The 19,841-nt window shown below is 30.9% G+C and overlaps 1 protein-coding gene across 4 annotated transcripts; it reads left to right on the forward strand.

Moving 5' to 3' along the window:
- Positions 1-222: 222 nt before the first annotated feature.
- Positions 223-18,498, forward strand: LOC148629872 (DGAT1/2-independent enzyme synthesizing storage lipids-like). 4 transcript variants are annotated; one of them, XM_088558826.1, is made up of 11 exons: positions 223-322; positions 4,013-4,320; positions 5,242-5,409; positions 5,699-5,797; positions 6,105-6,199; positions 8,261-8,324; positions 9,528-9,603; positions 10,978-11,041; positions 12,781-12,874; positions 14,145-14,173; positions 15,133-16,621. In XM_088558826.1, exons 2-10 carry the CDS (start codon positions 4,050-4,052, stop codon positions 14,162-14,164), a joined length of 951 nt encoding a protein of 316 aa, XP_088414952.1. In that variant the 5' UTR covers positions 223-322; positions 4,013-4,049; the 3' UTR covers positions 14,165-14,173; positions 15,133-16,621. The 4 variants fall into 4 exon arrangements, with proteins under 4 accessions (XP_088414952.1, XP_088414936.1, XP_088414960.1 ...); XM_088558810.1 differs by lacking the exons at positions 14,145-14,173; positions 15,133-16,621 and adding an exon at positions 17,637-18,498; XM_088558834.1 differs by lacking the exon at positions 14,145-14,173.
- Positions 18,499-19,841: the final 1,343 nt, after the last annotated feature.

Below are 19,841 nucleotides of genomic sequence, written 5' to 3' on the forward strand. Positions count from 1 at the left end.
ATGCTTATGTGATAAATAACCTTTATTTCATCTTTAAAATGTGTGTTTTTATTTTTGTTACTTTTTCCGAAAGTACGCAACTGCGTATTTGCGTATAGGCAGCTACGCCCCTGCAAACTGTTTTATTTCTTAAACGATGTTAATTTATTCTAGCACTGTTTGAAATTTAGGGACCTAAATGATTTTCCGGAATCTTTTCCGAAATTCGTGCTTAATTTTACATACGAAGCCCGATCTCCGGTTGTTATTTTTCTTTTCCCGAAAAAAGTTAACAGGATATTATTTGAGTGGGGGTCTTAATCTAATGCTTCTAAATATTCAGGTATGAGAACTCTTTAGTTGTCTTTTTTATATATACTTTTCTCTTACAATTTTAATGAATTAAAGGTCAAAACATATTATCGTTTCTTACACTTAAGTTACTGCCTGGACTGTCAATATTAGCGTATCACATCGTCGTTGACAACAGTAAGTTGCAAGTACAGTTTGTATACTACATGTACATGCAGGGATCTCCATGGATCAAAATGAACTCATGGCTCACTCTCCAGTTGGACAAATTTTCATCGTGGTGCGTCCTTTCACACTGAAAATAAATTGCCAAAAAAGTATAAGGTTGAATGAGACATATCTAATAACACAAGCTTCAACATTGAAATAATCAACAGTTATGGTCAATCTTTCTATCTGTACTGTCCAGCTCAGTTATACTAAGGTGAAGGTTTGGTCCACAGCTCTAGAGAAATTAAAATGACTAGTAGGTGTGGTCATTTTGTTGGTACCATTAAAAAAGTTTTTTTATAATTTAACCACAAGACAGTCAAATGTCGTTTTCGTCCGAATCTGTATCATTAAACAATATTTTAGAGCTTTTGGGAGTCGATCCATCACCCTTTCAATAAAGTAAAGCAAATTGGATTGCTTTTCAGTGTCAGATAAATGCTGAGATCGTTAAGACATTGTTGTATAGTAAGTTCAAGATTGTCTTCCCCCCATCCGATCTTTCTCAAATTTATTCAACTCTTGAGACTTTCTATATTTTATTAAATGAAAAGTTAAATAATATTAAATAAAAAACAGTAGAAACCATTCAGCTGATTTGAATCCGATTGATTTTACCAACGATGATAATCGCAAATTTGACCAATCCAAGAATTGTTTACATGCGTGTTTCACTCTCTGACACATTAAACCCCAGGTAATTGCCAATCAAAACTTGTATTATTGTATTACCGTTATAATCAAGGGAACCAAGGTTATAGTGGTAATCAAAAGAATGTAATCCAGGAACAAAGACCAGACATGGAAAACAGACATACACAACAAAGAACATAAAGTAACTAAAATCATACATACAAAGTAACAAAAGTAAATGAGCAACTCGGACTCCACTAAAAACTGGGAGCATGGACCAGGTGCACCGGTAGGGTAAGCGTCCTCTGCTTTTCTAGAAACAACCGCCGAGTTGCTCATAAAGTCAAACATGTGTGTCAATCACATTGATTTATGACTGGTATAGGTGATTAATAAGCACGTGTAATTGGGAAATACATCGCCGATTTGTAATGTGTGGTGCATATTTGAATACATGGCTCATGTCAAATAAACGCATAGTGCGTGTTTAGAATTCATTGCGCAAGGAAAGTAACACTTGGAGCAGCACCATGAAAAAGAGGTCATGGAGAACCCTGAGCATGTACATATTATTGTTTAAAATTAGTATGAAACTGGTAAAACCTGTAACGTTCCCGAAGAAACATAAATTCATACCATCTCTCATTCTTTCCTGTTATAAATCTATTTTTATTAACAACAGTTAGTTGCAGGTGTGTACATGTATATGCACCTATTATTGTTTAAAATTAATATGAGACAAATGAAATCTGAAACACTACCCAAGAATCATAAATTTATACTACCTTTCATTGTATATTCCTGCTCGGACGTTAAGCCCCAACAAACAAACAAACAATACCTTTCATTGTGTAATCCCTTTTATAAATATATGAGGCTGACGTAACCTGTATGAGGACGAGGTTGAATATTTACCCGTAGATACATTGTATGCTGTAAAATCATCATGTCGCTAATCCCCACCCCACCCTTTCTTTCATACATCTTGATGGTTCTTGCCACTTCATATGTTCTTAGTTCTTTTCATGATTTAATGAGAATGGTATGACTTGATGTTCATACTTCAGACTTTCTGGCAAGAGCCTACTCTTATCATATATTGGAAACAAAAAAATTTCAGTAATTGTTGAAGACCATATAATATAAATTCATTTTAGTGAAAGAAATACATGCTCTGTATTGAAAAGTTCAAAAGGATGTTTTTTAACTTCCTGTCAGACTGAAATCAGGCTCTCAGTGCTTTCAAGGCTGTCACTTTATTTCACATTTAATCCTATTGGAAGTACATAAGGACATTATTATTACACTATTATTCTAATAAACTTCAAAAAAATTGTCCAGCATTCATACATTGTAAGGAAATACTGATCACGTCATTTTCGTAAATATTTACGGTCTACTGTTTGGCTTCCTTATTAAAAAGCCATGTTCGATTAGTATTTAATGCTATATAGTGCTTTCCAAGACTGGTTCTGTTCTCAATTGCATTTACAAAGTATATGAAAATGGCACTGCAATGATGCTGTTGATGTTTTTTTCTGTCCATAAGTATAGTGGACTCAGTTGCTAATGCATCCATTTATGCTCCCGAAAAACTGACTTAGTATTTGTGTCATGTCAATAATTTAAGAACAACTGTTGAGTTGATCAATTTGTTTCATGTCTATAATTTAAGAACAGCAGTTGAGTAGGTCAATTCATTAGTTTACTCCAAACTAACTGTACATGTAAGTTGTAGCTCTGGGAAGTTATGGATCTCTCTTTCTGTAGGGCTTGAAAGATTTTTTTTTAATGTATTTTTATTCAGAAGTTCTACTTTTGAATGCTTTCGAAACCAAAGACAGAATTGTATTACCATATTTTTATGGTATGTGTATGCAGCTGATCACAAAACAAAATAGTTAGTTACAGCCCCTAAGAAGTCTCATTCTCAACTCAGAAATTTCTGGCCAAGCTGAAGATTTTTTTCTTTTTTTAAGTCAACATTTCGCATACAATGTAGAGTTTGCCAAAACTTTAGCAACCTTACCCAGACCACATTTAAATGGGCTTCTATTTTCCTGTTTAAGTGGTAGTCAAGAGATTGTTTTAGGACCTCGTATTCTGTTGTCATTGAGCACTGAAACTATCTGAGAAGAATAGTAAACTCTCTAGCACAGCTCATAAAGAATGGCTATTGTATGTATGTTAACCATGTGAATTTTGCAGATTTTCAACCCATGATTAAATATGATTAAATGCATTTAATAAAAGCTTCAAAGCTATTTTGTCACATTTATAAAGTAAAAGTGGACTATAAAAAAGTAACCAGTCATTCATATGTTAAAAAACCTAACATCAAGATGCACCTACTCTCTGACTATGCCATGACGTTAAATTTAATGGGCATAGGAACTGGTACTGTTGGTACTGCTCTGACCGTACCAATAATAAAAAAAAAATGAGAAAATTTTTGGTATGGCATACTGTACCTGTCAAAATCGGTATGCTTGGTACTCCACCAACTGTACTGATTTTGACAGGTACAGTATGCCATACCAAAAATTTTCTCATAAATTTTTTTTTGGACATATTTCATCTGTTTTTTTATTTTCTATCTTGTTCTGAATAAAAATGACATTTGCAGATGTCAGAAACAGTACTAATAAGTTTTTGCTTCCTAGGAATATTTTCCAGTTTGTTAAATCTATCATTGGGCTATTTGGGGTATATGTCTTGAATTTATTACTTAAAGTTTGATTAAATCTTATCTTTTTTTGCCTAAAATATAGTTGAAATGTACAGTAAAGTTGAACTGTGTACATGTTAATTGGCAAGAAGTAATTAAAAGGATCGAATATACTGATTTTTTTTCTTCATGTTCTCTCCTCTTTTTCAGGGTATGTTGTATAAGAAACATTGTCACCCATGAAAGGATGAGTAATGGAACATACCTGCAGTATGTATGGGAATCATTTGACAGTCTGGACATCCAGTATTGGAGATGGGTGTTATGGGTAGTTTACCCTATCATCATATCTTTCCTGCTTCCTGCATTCATACTTCTGTTTTTATATGGATCTGCCCTTTTCTTGCATGTACATAGCTACCGCAATAGAATACAGCAGGCTTATCATCATGATTTTTGGGATGGTGCAAGAAAAACAGTGTCAGCTTTTTGGGATGGACAAGCAAGAATATGGCATGGTACATTATGTTAAATGTTTGATACATTAAAAGTTAAAGATATAAATTTGTTAATGAAATATACATGTACCTGTATAGTACTATATGTTTGACCTTCATGTAGTACTTAAACTGATTCATTGCTATTCGTTGCCCAAGAGTGACGGTGGACAATAAAAACTGTAAATTGTCTACTTTGATTATGTACATGTATGTGTTACATGTAAGTATTCATTTTTGCTTTTAATGCTGTGTTATAACTGTATGTATGTCAGAACAAGACAAGAAGTGTGTCACAGAAACAAACAAATTAAAATCTTCGATTTTTTTCTCTGGTAAACTTGTCTTCCTTTTCTTCTAAGTGCTTCTCCTTCAAAATCCATTTATACTGCTTACTTAGGTTGAAGGTAACATAGTTGTAGCAATGTCATTCATTCAAAGTATCTCATTTGGTAAGTTAGGTCAAAAATCAATTTGTCAAGTCTGCATTGTCCTAGCGAAAGGATGGTTATGGAGTTTGCACACAACTCTATGTTATTAGTCCCCTTCAAGGGATTTAAGGTTTGCACTCTGTCCATTATACTGTGAGTCCAGCAAATCAGTTTTTTGTACTTTTGTTGTCAAACTTGCTGATATGTATGTACAGTCGATATTTAGTACATTGCCTTACTCTGACGAGTTACAGATCAAGTTTGATTTTGTTCTGGTCTATTCATTTCATGATGAGTTGTAATGTAGTCCTTGGACTTTAAAATTAATGCAGACTCAGTTTCCCCACTTTTCTCATTAACAAATCATGCATGAAGTTTGCCATGGAATATCTTCAGACTGCTTGTTAATTAAAACTTTGTATGTCTATGACTCTGTTGTTCATTACAAAGAGTAAATTATTTTATTATTATACAAAATGTAAATTAATGTACATGTACATGTATATTTCAGGCTATGAGATAGAAGGTTTAAGCAAACTTCCTGAGAAGGGAGCTGGACTTATTGTCTATTACCATGGCACCATTCCAATTGATTTCTATTACATTGTTGCCAAGTGTATTTTGGAGAGAGATAGACATATTAGAGCTGTCGGCGACAATTTTTTGTTCAACATTCCTGGTGAGTGTTGAATAGATGTAATAATCATATTATAATAATTTTATTATATCTATGTATATATGTATCTTTATGTCATTCTAACCAAATATTGATACAAAATATATTAGTATGAAGTGGTCTGAGTAATGTGTTGATTGCTCAAAGCTTAATAAAACAATAGTAATCAGTTCTTGGCATTTTGTAATACATTGAGGAAAACATTTTGATAGGTATATTTAACACAACATACCTGAACTATTTTAGATTAATGAAGAACATGAGCACAAATGTTGTTTTTCATTTTTTGCAGGTTGGAGAATATTGATGGAAGTTATGCGTGTCACACCAGGGACCATTCAAAGTTGTGTTAATGTTTTGAAAGATGGCCATCTACTGGGAATTTCCCCAGGCAAGAATAGGTGTTATTTAAACTCTGAAAATGAATAATTGTTTTTACCAGACTATTAGTTTCACAATGTTTTTATCATTTTCCTTAATTACTGGTTTTGTGTTTTTGATTTGGGAGGGTCAAAACTAATCTACCCCCTTTTACAGCATGTGTTGGGAACTTTAAGATCATTGATTTATGTGAATGTTTTTATTAAAAAAATAATAGATAATTAGTCCTAAAACACAATTTAAATATCAATTATGATAACATCTATCATTCATGGTGGAAAGTATAATCTCTGTAAATAACATCATTAATATTTCAGGGGGAGTAAGAGAAGCATTATTTGGAGATGAGTATTATCCTATCATGTGGGGAAATAGATGTGGCTTTGCCAAAGTTGCAATACAAGCCAATGTGGTAGGTGTGTTTAGTATTGGTGGACTAATTCTGTATGTTATTTTTTGAGAATAGATTATTGTGATTCTTGATATTTGTATAAATAAACAGGAACTGGTGTCATAATTTTATAATTTACTGTGATAAACTATGAGTTGTAAGTGTTTACAACACTACTATTCTCTATTAAGACTCCATCACTAACAAATAATTTTACACCAGTTTTTTGTAAAAGTGACTGCAGCCTTTTTGATGAAATATTTTTCTCTATCTTGAACAAGAAAAATTGAAATTTGAAGTTTATTTACAATATATATGTGAAGTATGTACATGTTTGTTGCTGAACAGTGAAATTTTAAATTTTACTGACTGATTCACTAATAATTTCATTTAATTACATCTCCTCTGCACAAATATCAACCATATTCATCCTCCAATCATCTTCAAGGTTATATCTATGAACTGCAGCTGTTTAATATGAATCTATTCCACATAATATACACTTTTGTAGATAATATAAAAAAAATCTGAATTTTATTATTATTTTTTTATGATTGGATATATTTATTGCTCCCATAAAAAAAAGTTTGGGGGTTTTATTGACTTTATCTGTCAGTTTGTTCTTTTGTATAAATATTTTGTAAATGTAACTACCCCTCTGACTTAAACTGCTTAATGGATTCTGATGAAATTTCATAGGAAGGTCGGGCTTCTAATTTAGATATGTGGATGCATGCATGAAGATGAGTAGTGTAAAGTCTCTACAAACGAAGATTTTACATGATTTAAGCCCCCTTGCTGGAGATATTATATTTTTAGTTAGCTGAATCACAGAGTTCCTTGCTTCATTTGACCTTGTTAACTATAAAAATTAATAATCAACTACTGTCATTTTTAAATTACATGTTTCTATGATTTTTCGTTATTTCAGTTTTATATGGCAAGCCAAAGTGGACAAAAATCAATATTTTGTAATATTAGAAAATGAATTTTTAGTATTACAAAATCATTTTCTTAATATTAAAAAAGATTTTTTAATATTAGAAATTCATTTTGTAATATTACAAATTCATTTACTAATATTACAAATTCCTGATTTAGTAATATTATAAAACATCACACATTTTGTAATGTTAGAAAACAAATTTGTAATATTAGAAATTGAATTTGTAATATTAAAAAATCCCTTTGCAATATTGCAAAATCAGTCACATTTTTTAATATTACAAAATGATTTTCTAATATTAAAAAATCGCAAATGAATATGACGTTTCCATTTTCTTATATTAGAAAATCAATTTCTTATATTAAAAAATTGTTTTTTAATGTTAGAAATTCAATTGAATTTTTAATATTGAAAAGGTGTTTTGTGATATTAGAAATCTAATTTGTAATATTAGAAAATGAATTTGTAATATTAAAAAGCTGCTTTGTGATATTAGAAATCTAATTTGTAATATTAGAAAATGAATTTGTAATATTAAAAAATCATTTTTTAATATTAGAAAACATTTATATTTTCTAATATTACAAAGTAATTTTCTAATATTACAAATTCATTTTCTAATGTTACAAGTTCCTTATTTAGTAATATTATAAAATATCATACATTTTGTAATATAACTAATTGAATTTTTAATATTAGAAAATCAGTCACATTTTTTAATATTACAAAATGATTCTCTAATATTAAAAAATTGTCATTGAATACGACAAATCCATTTTTTAATATTACAAATTCATTTTTCTAATATTATAAATAGTTTTGTAATATTAGAAATTCATTTGAATTTTTAACATAAAAAAATAATTTTTCAATATTAAAAGTGTTTTTTGATTTAAGAAATCTAATTTGTAATATTAGAAAATGAATTTGTAATATTTAAAAATCATTTTCTAATATTAGTAAATGCTCATTTTTGTCCACTTTGGCTTGCCATAGTTTTAAATATCAAGTTGAGTATTGAATCTAATTTGCCATTGTTTTAAATATCATGTTGAGTATTGAATCTACTAAGTTTTATCATTCACCTGTACATTTCCTTGTTTGTTGACATTTTAAATATTTTTTTGTTATTTCAGCCTATTTATCCAGTGTTCACACAAAATCTACGAGAGTCTTTCAGAACTCCAAAGATAGGGAGAGGTAAAAGAAACATTAATTAATGATTTTTGCATGTAATGTAGATGTAACTCTCACACTGCCTTGAAAGTAAAATATTCACATGTAAATAGTAGTATAAGATCTGTATTATCTATATGTATTTGCACAATCTGATTAAAATTAGATCTATCAATTGTTCCATACATTCACTACATGCAGTAATTGAATGGAACGATGGAGAATTTTAATTAGATAGGTATTTGTACAATTAGTGTTGAATGTGCATTCAAATGTGCATACTTTGAAAATAGTATCTGCCATCAATGTGAATAGGATAATATATATAAGCAGGGGTGGAAATTAACCTAAAATTTCAACTAGTCAGCAAGATCAGTGGACTTAAAAATCTATCTTTGCCATGAAATTTGAAATTTATGTTTCCATTTGTCAGTATCATAGATCTTATTCCTCTCCAGTCTCTCCTTCTAACTTAATTTCTGTTTTTTATCCGGTTGTTTTCCCATTAAATTGCAAGCCGTCAAAAAGGCTATCTCAAGATATTTTATGATGCTATTATCCCCCTCTAAGAATAAATGACAGATAAGGCACGAAAAAAACTGATTTACCAAAGAAGCCACAAGCACAAAATGTCAATGATATTCTACAAGCCACCGTACTAGTTAGTAGAAAAAATCTACTGGCCTGACTGAAATTTTGTTGGCCAGGGACCAGCGTTAATTTTGACCCCTGCATATCAGTTTAATTTGAATCAGTTTACATTAGAAATAGAATCCTCATGACATGTGAACATGTTGTAGGTTTTAGTATATATTGAATTAGTATTTTATGGATCCTATATATGAAGAAGGCATTTTTTAGAATATTGTATCAGAGATGGATGACATACCTTTCTGTAAGTTGTTACAAAGTCTCGCATAAATCAAACTTGGTGTGCCATTCTGGTACACATACTTTAACTAGGGATTTTAAAAAGATAAAGAATTGTAGCTTCTGACAAATTGTTGTCCTGCAATGAAGAAATTTTGGCCAAAGCAAGTTTAGGTAAATCAATTTATGTTACAAGTACTGATTTATTCTTCCATAATTCTGGCTGAGAACCAAAAGACTGCAGTGACTTTTTGTAAAAATATATTAGAGTTGTCTGAAAAAAAAATGAATATATCTGACATTTAAACATTGTTTTGACAATTTTTTTATAGATCAATAATTTTTTTCCTTTTTCAGCTTGGTTAAGAAGTTTATATGAAAAAACAAGACTGCCTATAGTTCCCATTTATGGCTTTTTTCCTGTTAAAATGAAGTAAGTTTTATTTTTTATACACTGCGTTTTACTTTCTTGCAATAAAATCAACACAGAAGATATGAAGTTACTCTACATAATACATCTGTATATTTAATCTGCAGCTTTTTGTGGTTTCTATAACGTTGTAAATGTGTTATGTTTATGGAGTATGAAATTCAAATGTTTTAACCTCATTGTCAGGTTTTTAGTATAAACATTGATTTCTATTTGAAACATTGATATAATGAAATTTAAAAAAAATAAACTGTGAAACCTGTCTAAACCAAACAAGTTTTGGAATTTCATTTTTTTTTTGTTTCAGACAAGTGTTCATTTTAAAAAGGTACAAATTAATTTAAAAGTGTGTCTGGTTTAGACAGGTTTTTTAGTTTATTCAGGGTTCAGTTGCAGCAGGTTTTTTGTTTATTCAGGGTTCACTTTAGACAGTTTTTTTGTTTATTTAGGGTTCAGTTTCAGCAGGTTTTTGGTTTATTCAGGATAAAGTTTAGACAGGTTTTTTGATTATTCAGGGTTCAGTTTCAGCAGTTTTATTGTTTATTTAGAGTTCAGTTTCAGCAGGTTTTTTGTTTATTCAGGGTTCAGTTTAGACAGTTTTTTTTGTTTATTCAGTGTTCACTTTCAGCAGATTCTTTGTTTATTCAGGATTCAGTTTCAGCAGGTTTTTTGTTTATTCAGGGTTCAGTTTAGACAGTTTTTTTGGTTTATGCACAGTTCAGTTTCAGCAGATTTTTTGTTTATTCAGGAATCAGTTTAGACAGGTTTTTTGTTTATTCAGGGTTCAGTTTAGACAGGTTTTTTTTAATTATTCAGGGTTAAGATTAGACAGTTTTTGGTTTATTCACGGTTCAGTTGCAGCAGGTTTTTTGTTTATTCAGGGTTCAGTTTAGACAGTTTTTTGGTTTATTCACTGTTCAGTTTCAGCAGGTTTTTTGTTTATTTAGGGTTCAGTTTCAACAGGCTTTTTGTTTATTCAGGGTTCAGTTTAGACAGTTTTTTGGTTTATTCACTGTTCAGTTTCAGCAGGTTTTTTGTTTATTTAGGGTTCAGTTTAGACAGGTTTTTGGTTTATTCAGGGTCCAGTTTCAGCAGGGGTTTGGTTTATTCAGGGTCCAGTTTCAGCAGGTCTTTGGTTTATTCTGGGTTCAGTTTAAACAGGTTTCACTGTACCACCATAAGAGTGAAATTTCACTCCATTCAAAAAATCTCAGTAGAATAAAGGTGTCCAAGTAATCTATCGAACAGAATCTGATCAGATGTTTGACTTGTTAAAGTAGTGTATGAAATAAAGTTACTCTCCCAATATGTACATGTGTATTATATTTTTGTGCCAATTTCTGAAGAGGTAGTTTTATTTTATTCTTTTATCAAAAGGACATTTATAGGAGACCCAATTTATCCAGAAGAAGGCATGTCTCCAGAAGAATTAGCACAAAAGGTAAAGCTTCCTTTTAGTTAATACATTACAGTAGAAAGTAGTAGAAGAAATTGTAGGATTGTATACTAGTATTTGAATTTGTCCAAATTTAGTTGCATTTATATTGGTCCAGCTGCCAATCTGGGTGGATTGATTTGAAAAATTTGAATGTGGCTTTATATAGATGGGCAGACATTGCAAGCGATTCTTGGTGCTGGCCAATACCAACTTTCTGTTTCATGGGACTTTTTTATATGGAATGATAGAGAAAATTTTCAAAATCTATGCTCCCAATAGATGGATTGGTTTCAAATTTGGTGTGTGGATTTATATTCTGTATAGCTCAATCCAATGTGTGCAACTTCATGCATACTCTGAAATTCTTCTTACCTGTTTATATGTAACAAATATGACAAGTATTGATGCTCATTACCCACCAATATTTCAATGAAGTTACCTGTAAAAATCATTTGCTCCCCTCATAAATCTTGTTGACAAACCTACCAAAAAACACTATGAATATTTACACACGTAAGAGTTGTCAAGGTTTGTTTTTATTTTCCTGTTAAGTATGGGAAAGAGAAATTATGGAAACTAGGATTAGAAGTGAATAAAAAAAGAATACATAAACCCAGGGACAACATCCAGAAAACGGACATATACAACAATATACATCATTAAATAAGATAACTTGTACGTGGAAACAAAAGTTAATGCACATCCCAGACTCCTCTAAAAACTAGGAGCGTGGATCAGGTGCACTGATAGTACAGTATTCAAATACGAATCATAGTGATTTTTCTGTACACCATGTTTATTGTACATACAAATTAATTACGAGATAGAAAATACCAAAGTGAGTACTAAGGGTTTTGTAAAGACATGGAAAGCTGCCTTAATTCTTTCAAGTTCATGTAACATTGTCATGCTGCTGAGGCAAAGAAAAAAAATAACTGTGTTCCTGCTAACATGCTCTAAAATAGTAGAGTTAAAAATGGCAATAAGACTTTAAAGTAGGCACAAAAATTAGAGTCAGTAGGACAAGCAGAAACACAGGAAATTATTTTTAGGCCTCATTGAAAAATTTAGGGCATTTTTTAGTATCCTGGCAGTAGCTTAAAATAGAAAATAACAGGCAGTAAGAACAAGAGAAAAATTATTAAGTTGCTGATAAGTATAATTCTCCTAACCTTTTTAATTGTTTTTGACGAAACTTTATTCTAGTTACAGCTAGTTGAAATAGACCAGTTTCAATTAATTTACAAATTTGGGTAGGCTAGTGAGTAATTTAACTATCTCTCTTGGTAAAAATGTGCCCTACATTAGACCAAAGCATCCTATTTACTACCACATAACACCTGTGTGAGCATTTGGACACTGTCAAGTATGAATAGCTGTCAGTTATGGTATAGGATGGCAAATTTAAAAGTTTAGGTCATCATAATTGACAGCTATTCAAAATCAAAGGACAGTGTCCAAAAAATTACAGAGGTGTTCTGTGGTAGTTTAGTAGGACTCATTGGTATTTTGTAGGGCACATTTGTCCCTAGAGAGCTATTTAAATTACTCACTAGCCTACCTAATTTTGTATTGAAATTGGAACTGGTCTATTTCAACTAGTTGTAATTAGTTTTGTATATTATATTTAAATGTGCATACAAAATATGGCCATTACTTGTTGTTTGCAAGGGGAGATAATCCAACTTAACATATAAATAGAGACCAAGTGACGTTAACCTTTGTTTATAACTGAATTGTAGGTAAAAGGTGCTGTACAGAAGCTTATTAATACTCACCAAAGAATTCCAGGAAATATACTAAAGGCTTTGGTTGACAGACTAGGCTTTGAATTCAGTAAGCCAAAACTGACATAGGTGTCTTAGTAGCCAGTCTTCCAATAGATCTCAGGGATAGCATTGTAATTAGTTGTATTGTAATGTGATGTTATGTATAAACCGTCATGTAATACAGTTTTCCAAATCAATTATTTGTGTGAAATGATTGATAATAGTTGTCTAATGGAAACTTGTTTAATGTGAAAATTTATTTTTTGGCCTGAAGCTTTTGTTTGATTAGGGTAAGTTGAGTAAGTTGGTGTATTCTGTCTTGTTTTTTTTTACTGATATGAGAAAACCAATTAGAGGAAAAATTTGATTTGAATTATGTTACTCGAGATGTGAGAAATTTTGATTAATGGTACATGAAATGGAATTATATCCTTAGTTTGTATTGAACCAAAGTAAAGAAGTTTTGACTTTAAAACATGTTACCAAGATTTCCATACATAGTATATAAATATCCTTTTATCGTGTGGTCATGACCAAATTTTTCACATTATAGTCATCTGGAGAAAGAGCATATTTACCAACATCTCTACCATAATTGCCAGCTTTTTTAGCATATAAGCACAGATATAAAGGATCTCTGAATTTATTTGATTTAGACCTTTTTCTGGTTATTATTTGTCTGATCTTTGAGGATACAAGTTACATAACATATACCAGAGTGCTAGAGGGGAGTTAACTCTTCTAACTGGATGTTAGTTCTAAGTAAATTAAAGTTATTTGATTTAAATATGCTTCTAAAGTGTGGAGGAATTGCCTTTCATCCATTAAGTTATAAAAATTGATCACACACTTTGGGTTCTCCACATGTAACATACTTAAGTGGAGTGGTATAAAAAATAAGATTTTAATTAGATAGTATATCACCTAGGATTATATTTGCTAATAAGTTATAATACGAGTCTTCAATATTCAAAAGTTTAAATGTTTCACATATTGTGATTTCTGATGATTGACTACCATAACGACCAAAAAACATTGACAGACTTTTCTTGTCATCCTGAAGAAGAAATGGTAAGTTCCTGAGGCTTTAAAACCATGTTTTTCTTAAGAAATATGCATTTACTCTGATAAAATAATGAAGAGGTGGGAAGTCTAGTCTTCTAGAAATATAACTTATAAATATGTGATTGAATGTGCCCTTGCTAGTTATCATAAAAAAGCTTTCAGTACTGATTCTTAAAAAAAATGTACCCAATATTTCAAAAATATAAAGAGTTTTATCGGATTATTTATAAGGTTAACAATTTTTATTTGATATATATTGTATTTATTTGTAGTTACTTTGGTTAACCAATAATTGTTATAGGTAAATAGTATTCAATTATTTTTTGTCTTTCATCATCAGTTTTCATTTATAATACTACAATGATCAAATAAGATAATGAACAAAGTCTTGTTAATTTATCTCTTTATTGGTATTTCATTGTCATTGTATACAAGATATAGTGCTAGCATGCTGTTATTGCATGGTATAAAAATGGAAGTATTAAATTCTGATATGATGTGTGTATCATAATGCTGAAATGAGTATTCTGATGACGATGTGATAGAATAAACGTGGTAGGCTTCTAGTATTATTATTTGTAGAGTTATGTATGATGATGATATATAGTTCTTGTATGGAGTAGATTTCCCATTTAACTATATACCTCCTATTTCCCATAACATTAACATTGTCCATAGAATCCATATAGTAATTATTACATGGCAAATTGCTTCATTGAAACAATTGCTTCTGAATATGATTAAATTCAATTAGAACTTGAAATCTGATATCCCAATCTTTCAGGGTCATTCTTCAAATCCCATTCCTCATGTTCCCTATTTGATATCCCTATTGCTAATCGTCCCTTTTTGAAAGCCCCATTGGTCACCCTAATATAAAACGTACCATAGCATGGAATATATACCCCATACAAGGACTGTAGATGGTGCTTTGATGATTGAACAGGAATAATAGGATAATTAATTGGAAGATTAATCAAGGGAACCAAGGTTATAGCAGTAATCAAAAGAATGTAATCCAGGGACAAAAACCAGATATGGAGAGTGAATAACCAAAATATTATTATGAGTGCTGAATAACACTTAATTTAACGAGTGCACGGAACTTGTTACGCGCACGAGTTAAATCCTCCAGCGTTTTTGGCTTGAGTTATCAGATTTTGGTTATTCATGATAACCAATTGATTATCGTATATATATTATATAGATTTTCTACATAATTTATCGATATTTTCAATATGAACTTTCTGTGATTGGCAGATTGATATCGAAGTTGTGACGTGTTGGCAGGAGAAAGTGCAAGAGTGAAATTACCGAATTTATTTCACTGGTGAACTTTCAAAATTTATTACACTGGGAACATTCGATAAAACACTGCTATCTATATGATAATGAATGATCTTCAAATTGTCAAATGATCAGACTATGGAATTTTGATTCTGCAAGTAATGATTATACTGGTATACATGTACATTGTATTACTATGAGAACAAATAATGGAACTGACCTATTTTAGCTGTATAAATGAATTGTTTTAAATCCACACCACTATAAAACTGATATTTTTTGTTGAAAATATTTTCAAATTAATTCATAGTTGTAAAAATATTGCATCATTCTATTTCACAACATAAGTTGGTTGATTTAACAATACCAGGAGCATTATAAATGTTTAAAGTTATAAATAGACTGATGTACAGTTAAATATACACATATTAATATAAGATTTTTCAGTATTGATGTGTTGAGATTATTTGAAAGACTGTTTTCTGTATTGGAATATTACATGTATTTGAGTGTGAGTTACTTTTTATACAAGTATCTCAAAGTAGTTATGGATTTACTAATAAATGGATTGATATATTTTAGAAGGTGCTTTTGAAATATTTCTGCATTTGATATACCAGTAAATATGAAGACATATTTCAGATATTTCTTCACAATTCTATTTTATAAGGTCCTGAATATAATTACCTGTTATTTTTACATTTAGTTAAATTTAGAAAGGTACAGGTCAGTGTAGGTATATAGATGGTGAAGACTTAAGACCAACAGCATGTTTTTATGAGTTAATGTCATCTTGAAAATCAGACAGTTGGTGTAACTTTATAAAATTGACCAGTTTGGATGTAGTTTAAATAACAGTTAAAGCTTATCAGATTTTTCCTGGGTACATGTAAATGGTACATGTAAATGGTACAAATTGTATTACTGGGTACATGTAAATGGTACAAATTGTATTACTTGCCAATGAAAAATTCAAATGCAAAATACTTACAAGTGTCAAAAATTATGTTATCTTATAAAACTTCAGATCGATTAAATTAGAAAATAGAGATATGCTAATTTTACCAAGATTCAAGAACTTTTATTTCACCTTTCATACATTCCTTCATTTTTCTTTGTAAATAAAAAAAAACAGTGGATTTTCATCTTCATTCAGCTACAAGTTTGGTTGATTGGTAATCTAAATAATTAGGTTGATGGGTAAACTCAACATAAACTTACTATTTCTAGTCATCAAAATCAGCAATAAATATAGAAGTTTGATTTTCGAGTCAGACTAGATAAAAAATAGAAATATGATTATTTATTTGTCAATGGTCATTTAGTTCAGTGAATTTTTCAGAAAATCTTGTTTCAAATTTCAAACTCTAATTTTCACTTTTGTTACAGTTTTTGTTATTTCACACTTAGTTTGGCTTCACACCTGTTGTGTTTTTTTCCTAATAAAATTATGATAAAGCAATGTATTCTGTCAATTTATTTATGTACATTGTATGTAGCCAGATCTTACTTAGTTCTCAAGTTACTTACAGGTTTTACTTAAGTCAAAGTCTAGCACATTACTTTTTCAATTATCCCAAGAATGCATTTTATATATCCAGAAAATTGGGAAATCTTCTCCTAAATATGGGAATCTGTTCATAAAATGTTTCATTTTTTGGTATATATAACTTTATTCTGGTTTACTCAATGAAATTATGATGGTTTACAGTAAATTAATAAATTCACATTTAAGTGGTGCAGTTGTTGATGTAAGTGTATGAATCAGATAGCTTTCATTCTCAAAGTATTAAACATATCCAAGAAAATTCAACTTGTCCATGATAATTGAAATAAATTTGCACATTTGTTTAGATTGGTTTAGATGGTTTACGTTTGATCATTGTTTTCTTGAATCTGATAACATTGCAGTTTGTTAAATATTTTCAGTCAATGAAGTGAAACATTTTAAGTATTTCATGAACAATTAAAGTGTAAACTGTAAATTCAAAATAAATCTACAGCTTTTCCTCAACATTTTTGTTTTGAAATGCTCATACTCAAGAGCCTTATATCTAATGTTGGGCAAACTCCTTTTTAATTGAAATTATTACCAGATTTTAATGAAAACAAGATAGATAAACACTTGTTGGTGTAGGTACATGTATTTAGCTGGACCTTTAGATGAAATATTTAGAATTTGAAGAAATTTCAGTTTACAGGCAAATCATTGCCAGCTTGTCATGCAAAATGAATGAGTGATCAGAAATATACCAATTTCATAATTATACCCCCCTCCCCCGAATTTGGGGGTATATAGGTTTCAACCTGTCTGTCCGTCTGTTTGTCTTAACTATTTTCTAATAGCAGCTTGCAGCATTGTTATTTAACTTTGTGGGATGTAAAATAACCACATGGAGATGTGCATACTGTCAGAAATTTATGTTTGGACAAAAATTGTAGATTGACGGCTGTTGAATTTCGGCATTTTTTTTCAGGAAAACTTGGTCTCATTCGTTGTCCGCAGCTTCTCCTCAGCGACTTGCAGGATTATTATGAAACTTAATTTGGTGTTAAATTACCATATTGGGATGTGCATATCGTCAGGAATTTATGATTGGTCAAACATTGTAGAAGTGACGGCAGTTTGAACAGGCATTTCCAGGAAAACTTGATCTGATGCGCTCCATAACAACTTGTATGATTGTAATTATTACTGAACTCTATGGTGTTAGATTACGGTATTGTGCATATATTCTGGCATAAATTTAAGAAGAGACGGCAGCTTGAACAGGAATTTTTCAGCAAAACTTGGTACAATGTATGATGCGTTGTCCGCAACTCCTCCTTAACGACTTGCAGGATTTTAATGAAAGTCTATCGAGTGTTAGATTACCTACCAAATTAGGATGTGTATATTGTCAGTAAATTACGTTTTTACAAAAAATGTAGAAAAGACTGCTGTTGAACGTAGGTGTTTATCAACCAGATCACGTGTTATCATGCGTTGTCCGCAAATCCACTAAAACAAATTGAAGAATTAGTATGAAACTTAATAGGGTGTTAAGTTTCCATATTGGAATGTGCTTATTGTCAGGAATTTATGTTCGAAGTAAATATGCCGATATATTCTGTTATTGTGTTGTCAACATAAGAAAACATATTGACCAGAAACGTCCTAGATTTTGACTTTGGAGAAATCTTACCTTGACATCATGCAATAATTAACGGTCTTTACCCACTAAGAGTAACTAACTTGTTTCTATGTCATGAAGGAATGAATTGACATTAGAAAATACTCATGTTGCAGAAATCCATTGAAAGAACAGTTTTTTTTTCTGGAGGGACTTGTATTTGACAAAACATACGCATAATTTTTTTGGCTTTTTATAGGCGGTAATAAATACAGTTACACTATTAGTGTCAATCTGAAATAATATGCATGTCTTTTACGTAGTCCGTCCGTTCACTCTATTTTCCGCCAGCCCACTCATCGAGAAGAAAAAAGGATGTGAATATGTCATGCTTATGAGGCTGTTTTTTCATGGCACACAAACAACACTGGCATATTGGTAGAACTAGACAACTAAATCACGCTAAGCATAATGATGCACCTTTCCATGGAACTATAATTAGTCCGTATTTAATTGTAATTGACCGATTTAGAAACTGTAATGAATTCGGGGATTGCTGTTGTTTATGACGTCCCTGATTGGGCAAGACGTACTTGACGAGTACGCTGTGACGACGCAACGTTGTTTACGAGGACGGAAGTTGAATTTCTGAACTGGTCCATAATTTGTTATATAGTTATATAGTCTTTCTTTCCTAGATTTTGTCTTTGCCCTTTTGCATCCGATACGGAAGCCAGTTAGGGCCACTTTAAAATATATATGAAAAAAAAAATAATAATCTGTTTATCGCTGTTTTGAATTATAAGGTATTAGTTTTCTTTTTTTCCAGTTTTCCTGACCTAAATATGTAAGTTTTATAAGCGCTGCAAAATTTCCTTTCGAGACTATTTTTCGGCGACGTGCTACGTGACGTCACGTATGTTGTATAGCAAGATCAAAGAGATTCTAAACAAAATAGCGATAATTTTCAATCTCACGCCAGTAAAGTGAAAATGAAAATTATCGTTAGTTTTTAAGCCTTCGCGTGACATACAAGCAACAGCGTAGGAATATTTGACGACCCAAATAACCGTCTGTTTGATTACTGTATATGAAATAATGGCTAATTCGTGGCATTTTTTTTCTGGTCTGTAATGGAAAATGATTTAATTCAGTAACTTAGTTTAAACATATTTTATTCAGAAATAGCTTAATTACAATAAATCACAAAACATAATAGTAATAAGACATGGATTTGAAAACAAGCATAGCTTATACTAAGTCCGTCTTCTTATAAGAATGACAATTTTGTTAGCACATATATTCTATTGCACGCTCACATGTTGAAGAATATAATACGTGGCGAGGAGAAAATAAAGTATTTAGAAAAAAATGGAGGAAATGCATTAATAGGTAGTTGATCACACCCTACAACCACTTTGTATCATTTCGATCAACAGCAGCATGATACGTTCAACATTGTTTGTTTACCTGTGACATGTGCATTATCGTTGGTAAGTAAATCTTTATTATTTGCTTTTAATAAGAAAGTTATGACTTGAGTTTTGAGTTAGAATGATGATTTTATGT

Source organism: Perna viridis, chromosome 1, assembly GCF_037379345.1.
Source record: "Perna viridis isolate PV_CMFRI_1.1 ecotype Kerala chromosome 1, ASM3737934v1, whole genome shotgun sequence".
In the NCBI taxonomy this organism is placed as follows: Eukaryota; Metazoa; Mollusca; class Bivalvia; order Mytilida; family Mytilidae; genus Perna; species Perna viridis.